This window comes from Salarias fasciatus, chromosome 12 (assembly GCF_902148845.1).
Source record: "Salarias fasciatus chromosome 12, fSalaFa1.1, whole genome shotgun sequence".
Classification (NCBI taxonomy): Eukaryota; Metazoa; Chordata; class Actinopteri; order Blenniiformes; family Blenniidae; genus Salarias; species Salarias fasciatus.
The window spans coordinates 29098698-29109985 of record NC_043756.1 but is presented as its reverse complement, the minus strand read 5'-3'; the positions used below and the strand labels follow the sequence as shown (position 1 = coordinate 29109985).

At 43.5% G+C, this 11288-nt stretch overlaps 2 protein-coding genes across 3 annotated transcripts; both read left to right on the top strand.

Moving 5' to 3' along the window:
• Positions 1–1392: 1392 nt before the first annotated feature.
• uqcc3 (ubiquinol-cytochrome c reductase complex assembly factor 3) lies at positions 1393–9097 on the top strand. Of its 2 annotated transcripts, XM_030103986.1 has the most exons (3): positions 1393–1732; positions 2701–2842; positions 9069–9097. In XM_030103986.1, exons 1-2 carry the CDS (start codon positions 1415–1417, stop codon positions 2815–2817), a joined length of 435 nt encoding a protein of 144 aa, XP_029959846.1. In that variant the 5' UTR covers positions 1393–1414; the 3' UTR covers positions 2818–2842; positions 9069–9097. The 2 variants fall into 2 exon arrangements, with proteins under 2 accessions (XP_029959846.1, XP_029959845.1); XM_030103985.1 differs by lacking the exon at positions 9069–9097 and having other exon boundaries at positions 2701–3016.
• Positions 6394–9684, top strand: sub1b (SUB1 regulator of transcription b). The gene is made up of 5 exons (XM_030103987.1): positions 6394–6471; positions 7736–7805; positions 8526–8645; positions 8899–9007; positions 9228–9684. The coding sequence occupies exons 2-5, from the start codon at positions 7737–7739 to the stop codon at positions 9305–9307; spliced, it is 378 nt and encodes a 125-aa protein (XP_029959847.1). The 5' UTR covers positions 6394–6471; position 7736; the 3' UTR covers positions 9308–9684.
• The last annotated feature ends 1604 nt before the right edge of the window (positions 9685–11288 follow it).

Sequence of the window (11288 nt, the reverse complement as noted above, 5' to 3'; positions counted from 1 at the left end):
TTGTTAACAACGCTGTCAAATAATGTGAATGATTATATACACACTTTATTAAATGTATATTTAAATTATGTTTAATTATGTCGGTGAGCTTACATCTATTATTCAATTAAAGTTGGCATGAAGATGTCATTTAGAACTGTCCTGACTGAGTTTGCAACAATGTATCACTTTATGACGTCATCATCTCAGTTCACCTAGATATGCAAATGAGCCTCTATACAAATGAGAAGATGACATTTAGAACGTTCCTAAGTGAGGAGTTGGCAACAATGTGTCAGTTTTAAAGGTCTTTGTTTTTTTTTAAAACAACAAAAAGTGCATCATGTTTAATTTAATCATTTAGTATTTAATGTAAATACTGACATTATTTCACAATATGCACTTTCATTTAAAACTATTTTGACACTGTAATATGTATAACACAACTCACCAAAAGACCGAAATGCGTGACTGTCACGCTCAATGTGTGAGACTTGAGGCATGGGGCGGAGCTGGTTAGGGCCGACTGTATCCCGATGCAAGCCGGGTAGTACTGGGGCCCCATTAGGTAGGTTCCCTACGTGTCATTGTAATGTATGCGGGAAGGGGGGGGCGGGGGGGCGGTTCAAGTTGTGTTGCTGATATCCGCCGTCTGTCTGGCCCCCTACCAGCAACTAACTGGTGAGTACTTGGAAAAGGGCCCCATGTGGGGGATTTTCGACACGCTGTCGTTGTAATGTCAAGTATAAGTTTAAGTTTAAGTTTAATTTGTCATTGAAATTGACTGATGTCAGCCGTCCCTCGGGGCCCCCTTCAGCTCGGGGCCCTAGGCAAATGCCTGTGTTGCCTACCCTGTAGCGACGCCTCTGCCCAAAAGACAATGTAATACCTCACGAAACTGTTATAACGCCTAACAACAATATCATTATAATGTCTAGCACTAGTTAGACATTTCCTGACAAGACTATTATCATATCCAATAAAACTATTATAATATAAATCTGACAAGACAAATATAACACCTAATGAGACTATGATAGTACCTGACAAGATTATTGTCATATCAAACAAGACTATCGTAAGTCAAAGTGAGCTCAGTTCTACTGTATGTACAAGAAACACACCTTCCCCATGTTGGGGAATTTAAGTCTCTTGGGGTGATCAAGAGGTGCCTCGCACATACCTCTGAACAATAAATTATTTGAACTTGATAAGAATTTGGATATGCCACTGTACTATTTGCTGCGAATGCTTTTCTCCCAGTATGTATCTGATATTAAATATTGTATATCTCCTTGCATACTATTTATTCTTGTGTGTTGCTGCTGCAGATGGATGGACAGGAGCCTGCAGTACTGGTAGAAACCTTCAGGGGGCAGCAGAGCGGCTCAGCATTGCTGCCTGACAGGAAGGGGAAGAAGAGTTTCTCCCAGGAATGCACTGCGCCGTGCCCGACATTACCGAACCAACACACGAGAGGTGGACGGAGCCACGGGGAAAACCGGGACCAGACGCAGCGGGGACTCTCACATTCATTAGCGGGCCGGGTGAGGACGGTTCTCCAGGACAGCCACAGCGGGGACTCTCACTCACCGAGCCGGCCGACACTGAGCGGCCCCCGGCCTCTGCAGCCAGGATGAGCGGCCTGAGGACCATCCTCACCTCCACCGCCATGGTGGCCGTGCTGGGGGTCGGCTACGGCACCTGGTCCATCATCTCCCCTGGAGAGGAGCGGCGCAAGGAGATGCTCAAGGTGACCGAGAAAGGACGGTGGTCCCGCGGCTGTTACCTCAGCTGTTGCCCCGCCTGTTACCTCTCGGTTACCTCCTCTGTGACTTCTGCTGTTCCCCCCATGTCCCCTTCTCTGTTACCCCAGTTATTCCCTTAATCGCTTGTTTTGGCAACAAATCATCACGATAACACATTTCACAGTGTAAAACAGTATGTTGTCAAACTTTTCAGTGTGTGTCACCTGAGGTATTTGAGTTATGGACTTATTTTTCTGTCATGTTACTTGATTAATCGCCGAAATGATCAATAGAATATTCGATCACTAAAATTATCAATAGCTGCAGCCTTACTGTTACACTTTGTAAAACTGTCAAACATTCTAAAACTGTTACATTTTAAAACTATTAGATTGTAAAGCTGGCACACATTCTAATGTGTGAGAGTCCCAAGACCAAATGAATGAACTCGGACTCTTACAGTTATTTTATTTATTTATTTATTTATTTATTTATTTAGAGGAGGGAATGTTATTCCACTTTCGAACATGACTTCTCATACATTAAGTGTTAAACTGGAATGCTGCAGCTCATTTGTTTCCATAGACAATTAGATGGGTTAACCCAATTCCAAATTATGTTGTAAACTGCAAACAAAAAAAGTCTGTCTTGTTGTTGATTAAATTATGTCAATTGCCTCACAAATGTAATGCTAAAATACCAATTATTTAACTAGAATGTAGCAACTCATTTCCCTGCAAAAAATTAAGAGTTCTGACACCTTGAGCATCCGAAGGGCTCCAGGTGTCTTCAGGACACAGATTTGTCTTTGTGGAAGTGACGTCTTTCTGACTTTGGAACATGTTTAGTGTCAAATTGGAACACAACAGTGATAAAGTGTTCTGTTGTCTTTTTTAGTGTGAATAAATGTTTCTAACTGTGTGTGTGTGTGTGTGTGTGTGTGTGTGTGTGTGTGTGTGTGTGTGTGTGTCAGAACCTTCCGGAAGCGAACCCAGTCAGGATGGAGGAGACCAGGAAGCGGAATGCCATGTTGATGCAGGTCCTGAAGGAGGCGGCAGAGACCAAGGACAACATCGCCCGGTCCAAGTAGTCGGACCTTGTGTGTGTGTGTGTGTGGAGTTCACCTCCTGCTGAAGCCACTTTATTAGGGACCCTTGTTTGGGCCCACAAACTCATTTTGGTTGAATGTTGGACTTCATGAAGTTTTTCACAATGAAAGCTGTCTTTGCCAACTGCTGTTGGGATCTTTGGGAAATAAAAGGTGGAACTCTTCCGGTTGATAAAACTTGCATCTTTTGTGATTGGCTGTACACTGGAGCTTATTTTGTTGCTTCACTGCTATGTCTCCATTACCTTCACTGAATAAATTCAGTTAAAGCGATACTTCAACATTTTGGCAAATTGGCCCGTTTAGCGCAATTCCTTAGTCATTTCGAACAGCATGCTTACTTCTTTTATGAGAGTGAGCTGTTGTTTATTCAGAGGCGAGTCGGGGAAGGTTTTCGGGACGGACACAATGGAGGTGAACGGTATTTTTGTTCCCCCTCATCAAACTCATCAAATACACAATCCAACAACCCCAAAACACTTTGGTGGACTCGTTATAATCCACACATTCACTACGCTGTGAAATATTGATGCAAAATTATGAGATTGAGTTGTTTATGCGAAGATTGCTAAGACGGAACTACTTACTAAACATGGCGTCTGGGCGTAGTGATTTCAAAAGAAAAAGTAGTTCCCAGTATTTGCTTCAGTGTCGTAACGCTGCAATATTATTTGTTGGTGTTCCACAGTGTAGTGAATGTGCGGATTATAACATGTCCACCAAAGTGTTTTGGGGTTGTTGGATTGTGTATTTGATGAGTTTGACGAGGGGGAACAAAAATACCAGCCACTTCCATTGTGTCCGTCCCGAAAACCTTCCCCGACTCACCTCTGAATAAATAACAGCTCGTCCTCACAAAAAAAGTAAGTATGCTGTTCGAAATGACTAAGGAATTGCGCTAAATGGACCAATTTGCCAAAATGTTGAAGTATGGCTTTAAGCTCTCCAGTGAGATCAGGATGTGTTTATTGTTGGTGTTGTTCTTTTCATTTCACCTCATCTCCAGAAGAAAAGAAGCCTTTTTGTCCCTCTGAGGCTCATGTCTCTTTTTGAACTGGGAGCAAACCAGAGTGCCTGGAGGAAACATGCTCAGGAAGAACATGTAAACTCCACACACAGTCCAGGCCATGTTAGCATAGATAACAAAACGCAATACAGTAATGTTTTAAAAGGAATCCCTGAGTCTCATGTTTTTTTTTTCATGTTTTTTTAAGAGTGTACTTCAAAATAATGTAAACCCATCTTGTCCCTCTATCAACCGTCTCAATATCAGCTCTACTTAGAAACCTGTTCAGAGTCGCTGGAGTCAGTCACAGCCATTGTGGGCCAGAGTAGGTCATTATCGAAAGGTCACCAGACAACACACGAACACACACAGGGCAAATATGCACACTGTAAAAATTTTTAGTGTAAGTTTACAATATTTTACTGGCAGCAGTTTTACCAGCAACATACTGTATTTTCTGCAGTACTTTGCTGTATTTTTGAATTATAGCATTTTACTGTAAATAGAGATACAGTATTATACTGTAAATTTACAACAAGTCAAGTCAAGTCAACTTTATTTATAGAGCACATTTACAAACGGCTTAGCCGCATCAAAGTGCTTCACATAGTGCAAAAAAAAGACATAAAAAGTGCATAAAAATTCATAAAAAGAATCAGAAAAGCAAACTAAGACCTAGTTGAAGGCCAACGAAAAGAGGTGCGTCTTCAGGTGAGATTTGAAAATCCCTACGGACTTGGCTGCTCGGATGTGGGGGGGAAGGGAGTTCCAGAGACAAGGGGCCGGTATAGAAAAAGCTCTGTCCCCCCTAGTTTTCAACCTCGACCTGGGGATGACAAGAAGGTGATGGTCAGCCGACCGTAACGCTCTGGTCGGGGTGAAAGGGAGGAGAAGATCAGCCAGGTACGGTGGGGCAAGGTGGTGCAGAGATTTAAAGACTGTTAAGAGAATTTTAAAATCAATGCGGTAGCGGATGGGGAGCCAGTCGAGGGAAGCAAGAGCCGGAGTAATGTGATCGTGTTTTCTAGTGCAGGTGAGGAGTCGAGCGGCCAAGTTCTGGACTAACTGCAGGCGGTGAAGTTGGGCTTTTCCTATGCCGGTGTATAGACTATTGCAGTAATCCAGGTGGGATGTGACAAAGGTGTGGAGGGCCTGCTCTAACCCTGCCTGGGGAAGGTACGTTTTAATCTTTGCCAGGGTCCTCAGGTTAAAAAAGCTTCTTTTGACAACTGCACTAATCTGCTGCTAAAACTTAAAAGAACTGTCTAAGATCACACCCAGATTCTTAACCGCTGACTTAGAGTTACTGGCGAGAGAACCCAGGGTGTTGGTGTTAAGTGCTGAAGGGCTTTTGCCAAACACAATGACCTCTGTCTTCTCCTCGTTGAGGAAGAGAAAATTCGCTGACAGCCAAACAAAACAATGGTCAGTTTACAATAAATTATTCTATGGGCTATTTACAGTGAAACTGTATTTGAATTTACAGTACAATATAAACCTTTACTGTAAATTAACAGTATTTTGAGCACAAGTTTTGCCAGTAGGGTACTGCATTTCTTGCAGTACCTTCACTAAACTCCACAAAGGTTGCTCTTTGAATCCAGACTATCTTGATGTGAGGTGAGAGTTCTAATCAATATTTCACTGCTCTGCTCCCAGATTTCACAATAAGATTAATTTTCAAGAAAGAATTAATTTCATTTTTATCTAACATAACTGTAATTCTTCACTAAAAAGAAACCAAAAACCTATCCACGTTATTCAAGTTTCCTGTGGTCCCAAAAGTGAAGCAAGTTATTGAGCACGTTTTCAGAGTGTCTTCAAATTTAAATCTTGTTTCCCCGTTGTTCTTTCCTATATTCCCTTTTTCATATTTACATTCTATTTGGGTGATATGTATAGTCTGTACTCTCTTTTTTTTTTTTTTTTTTTATTCTGGGTGATATATGTCAACACCTCAGGAAAACAAACAAGATGCCATTTGTTTTATATGTACCCCAGAATTGACAACAAAAGTTTGATTTTTAGGTTAACTTTGAAACACTTATATATATGTAGATAGATATAAATATATATAGTGTTGCTAAATTGATTGATTACAACAGTTGGCCTCTCTGTAACAAAGAAATTAATACAACTGACCATCTATTTATTGACTGTAAATTTAGCAAAGCTTTTTGGGTAGACTTTCATAGCTGGATGTGGTGAATTTGAATACATTTTATTTTAAATGTATGGATGAAAAAAAATCTATAACATTTTGTTCTGTAGTAGAGAAATTTAACCTCATAGAGAAAGCCTAAACTCTTGTCACTTAATCTTGAATCTATTTGTTTATTATAGCTTCTTCCATTTATACCTTTTTGTTGCTCTATATATTTTTTCCTGTATCTTATGGCGCTTGTCTATTACATAACATAAAATGTACTGTGTTATGTATAGTTTCAAAAACACGATTTTGTCCAGTAAAAGAAAAAAAAAGAAAAGAAAAGAAAGAAAGACAAAAGTCCACGGCTGAACTCGAACCGGCGACCTATTTGAAGTCTCGCTCCGTGCTCTCGCGCGATACCCGGAAGGTGATTCAGCTTTCCGCTTCCTGTGAAGAGAGACGCTTTGCATCCCTGCATCATGTAAGAAACCGCGTACTATTTGCACCGCATCCACTAAATACCGTGAAAACGCGTGTTTACAGCGCTGCAGCCGTCAGTGCGGGGCCGCTGCGCGGGTTTAGCCCGCAGCCTTCAGCGCAGTGCGGAGGCCTCGCGCAGCTAGCCTCATGTAGCCGCGCGGCGGACATGTGCTAACGCATCAGCGCTAACGCTGTTAGCTCCGCTGCTCACCTCCGTGCTCCCTCTGACTGTGGACCCGGGGAGGGGGCGCTCTGTGCGGCCTGCACTCGGCTCACCTCCCCGCCTCCCTCGGCTGGAGCGAAGCGGGCTTGGGCCGTGAGTGTTCCGGGTGGAACCAGTCCCATTGAGGCGGCCTCTGGAAGCTTCCAGCTCGGACTGTCATAGTTTCTTTTAATCATGAGCTCTGCGTTTCCCCCCCTTTACGGGCTTTAATAATATTAAAATATCCATGCAGTGAGTCGTCATGACTCCGATTTACGATTTATGTTGCAGCTGACGGCTGCTTCCATTGTCCAACCGCACTTGAAGCTCTTAAAGGTTTTTTTTCTGTCTGAATTCTTGCGCGTGTTGTACGTGGCTTTGGACAAAAGCGTCTGCTAAATGAAATTGTAGCATGTGAGGTCTGAGGAAGGTTTATCTGGAGTCTGAGATTATCCTCCAGCTATCAGCTAGTTATTCTGAAGTTATCCTGAGATTACCTTCAGATTATCTCTAGTTATTCTGAGGTTGTTGTGAGATTATTCCCAAATTATCATGAAGTTATCCAGAGGTTATCCCGAGATTTTTCCCAGGTTATCTTGAGGTTATCCTCAAGTAAACCTGCAACTATCCTCTGGTTATCCCGAGGCTATTCTGACAATATCCTGAGAGTATCTCCAAGTTATCCTCGGGTTATTGAGAAATTCTCCTAGAATCATCCTGAGATTATCCTCAACCCACCCAACAGTTCACGGCATTATTCCAGCTCCCAACTCGAATTAGCATGTAGCTTTAATCATCTCAGCTCTGACATGAAGGTTTTACACTCACCTCTTTGCAATCTCTGTAATTTATTTATTCATATTTAACCAAACGATTGAATTGCAAATAAAAAAATAAAAAAAAAACAGTAAATATTGAAAAAAAGTTCACGGCTCAGTGGCCACCAGTTGTGGAATCATCTCAATTGTTTGTGTTGTGTGTGTATTGCATGTTGATCTCCCGATAATACATGTTCGGTCAGTGTTTGTCACTGACTGTGACCTTTGACCTCTGCTCCCCACAGAATGCCCAAATCAAAGGAAGTGCTGTCCTCCACATCCGGGAGCGACTCGGACAGTGAGGTGGAGACAAAGGTTAGTGCTTTATCCAGGTGATCCTGGTGTGTCGGGTTTTCCTCAATGTGACTCAGAGCAGAGAGGAAGCTGAATGATCAGGACAGGTTTGTCTGCTTGTTACGGTTACTAACGGTTACGGTACCTAATTCTTCAATAAAATAGAAGATAATTCACCAGTGACTCTAGATACAAAGTTATTAAACGTGTCTGACAGTGTTGTGGAAATTATTAAAGAAAAAAGTAATTGATGGCAGTTTGTAATTATTAAAAAAATATTTTGATGAAAAATAATTACTTGGTGTTAACATTTGCTGAACTGTAAGTATGGGTTCACTCATCAAATTCAGATGATCTGTTAGTGGGAGGAAGAGGCTCTATAATCTGGATGTTGAAATACCAACAGGAAGAGAGCCCTTCAAAAACCGAGCGAACTGCTCTTTAAGCATGCTAATGCTAATCACAGCTACTGAGGATCCAGGCTCATGCTCCTTCCAGAGGATCATATTTCATGTTTGAGTTTGGGATTAACGTAGTTCCTCCTCCAGTAAACAGGAATTTAGTAGAATGAAAATAACATTTGATTCAACCAGCCGGACGGAGAGACAGCAGCTCTGCAACAAAAAACAAGCCCACTGAGCCGTCAGTCATGCCATTACAGTAATCAGTTACTGGTACAGGTCACATGGTGTTAGAGCGAGGGTGTGTGTGTTCACGCTGTGGGACGTCTGTGTGTCGCAGGCGAAGAGAAAGAAGCCGAGCACACCGGAGAAACCAGCCAAGAAAGCAAAGAGCGGAGAGAGCTCCAAGCCGGGAGGGTCGTCCAAGAGCAGCGGCAACGGAGACGACAACATGTTCCAGGTGGGAGCCACGGCAACTTTAACCCCCGCAGTGCTGGATCAGAGAGGGAGGGGGGAGAGAGAGGGATCAGAGGATGCAATATATACATGAGAGAAATGCTGGTTTCTACCAGGGGTTCATAAGAGGGCGGTCGTGTTGAGTGTAGTGAGATACATGGATGGAGCTAGCATGTGTTAAACAGTAGCTGGTCTTTCTAAAGACTCTGTGACCCGCTGTGAAGAGCAGCAGCTCATCCTCACTTTGCTCCTCTCAGATCGGGAAGATGAGGTACGTCAGCGTCCGAGACTTCAAGGGTAAAGTCCTGATCGACATCAGAGAGTACTGGATGAACCAGGACGGGGAGATGAAGCCGGGCAAGAAAGGTGAACACAGCCGGGCTGCCAAAAACAGGAAGCTGTTGGAGTGTGTTCAGACTCCATTTACGTGTGTGTGTGTGTGTGTGTGTGTGTGTGTGTGTGTGTGTGTGTGTGTGTGTGTGTGTGTGTGTGTGTGTGTGTGTGTGTGTGTGTGTGTGTGTGTGTGTGTGTGTGTGTGTGTGTGTGTGTGTGGTGTGTGTGTGTGTGTGTTCGTGTTCTCCTGCAGGTATCTCCCTCAATCCTGAACAGTGGAACCAGCTGAAGGACCAGATCTCAGAGATCGACGACGCCGTGAAGAGAATATAATCATTCCTTTTCATCGTATCTCTTCAACTAATTGTGAAAATGTCGGCTGATTAGTTTTGTAAGACAGTAAAAGCAAGTTTTGGTTGTTTTCTAATGGGTTTTATTTGTAGTTCATGGATGCAGACGTCTGCACGCCCTGTTTTGGTTTTGGTTTGTGTGTGTGTGTGTGTGTGTGTGTGTGTGTGTGTGTGTGTGTGTGTGTGTGTGTGTGTGTGTGTGTGTGTGTGTGTGTGTGTGTGTGTGTGTGTGTGTGTGTGTGTGTGTGTGTGTGTGTGTGTGTGTGTGTGTGTGTGTGTGTGTGTGTGTGTGTGTGTGTGTGTGTGTGTGTGTCTCTTCCACTTGGTGGGTCCAGTGCACCATCAGTCATGTTTTTGTAATGAATAATAAAAAATTCCATCACAGTAACGATCACTGACTCGATTCTCACCACTTTGTCAAACAGCCTCAAGTCTCAGCCTGTTTCTGAGGACACGTCTGACACTCACCTGAACAGCAGGGGGCAGCACTGAGCTCCAGCATGTTGGCGTCTCTGTTCCACTCATGGAGCTGCAAATAAAAGAGCAACATTGTCATCAGCCAAACCCACCAGAACACAAATAAACATGGCCGCAATCTTGGTGAAGGAATTCCTATAACCTGCACAATGTAAACAAAGTGGCATGAACTTGTGAATGTGACACATACATAAAAAATAGATCTTATAAATTCTGTCAATATTTTTATCTATTGCATTTATCTGTCTTCTTGTTTAACATGATTTATTGATCGTGTGTACTGAGATCCTCTCTTTAAAGGTGCATTAAGGAGTTTTTCAACTTTAAAAATACTTATTTTCCACCATAAATATGTTACAAATGTTCAATGGTGTGTACAATGTGCCTTGATATATTCATTGTAAGTACCGCTAACAGCGTTAAATTGTCACTTGAAAGTTGCAGTGCCGGTCCGGCACCAGCATTTTTTTTGCTGAGAATTTGTGATTATGTGCGCTCCCACTGACCTGATATCCTTTTAAGTTTCGTTTTGTCCGCCATTACTCCAGATGCTTGGTGAGCAGTATGAGGATGGATCTTCCAGAAAGTAAGAAAAGACTGGCTTCTAGCGCTGCAACAACTCCAGCACAGACCCCACCAGGCAAAAGACACTTAAATTTTACTTGAGCGCTACTAAACGAGCAAGGAAGGAGTTCCCCTCTTCCGTGTACGTATGAGACCCAAGCCACAGACACGAGCGTTTCAATAAGCTGCAGTTATGCCCAAGGCCTGCAGGGGCCGTTGTTTCATATAAAATGTGCAAACTCCTTAATGCACCTTTAAGTCTTTAAAGTTCGAGTTGAGCAGAAATAAATTTGTGTTATGAGTTTGTCACACTGCATAAACATGTGTCACTAACCACTGAGGCAAATTTGAATGATTAAAAAAATTGCTAAGTATATAAAATAAGGTATCAAAATCATGGAAAAACAAGCACTTCTCTCTGCTGTGAAACGCTGGGGGCGTGTCAGCTGGAAGTCTGTAGCCACGCCCACAGCGGGAGGGGAGCCGCCTCCAGCTGGGTCCATCTCATGAGGCTGTTAGCGCCAGCTTCCATGGACGCTAACGCTAACAAGCTAGCGCTAACAGCTTCATCAGACGGACCCAGCCATACCAATGTGAGCCATCAGAGCCAGAAACTGACTCTGAGTCAGATGCTGTTAGTGCTCAGCCTCGTTCCTCACAGTCTCCATCAGAATGGTCATTTATTTGTTTTAATTAAACAGTGGGATTCCCCCGGTCCGCACCAGTTCTAAGCCAGCTGCTAAGCGCCAGCCGAGTTGACCCGCGGCTCCACCGCCCACCGCGGGTCCGCAGCTGGGGAGATCCACGGGAAGGGCCCGGCGCGCGTCCAGAGTCGCCGCCGCCGACCACCGACCCGACCCCCTCCGAAACTGACCCGCCTTCTGCGGCAGTGTCGGACACCGCCCCGCGGAGGAACACCAGCG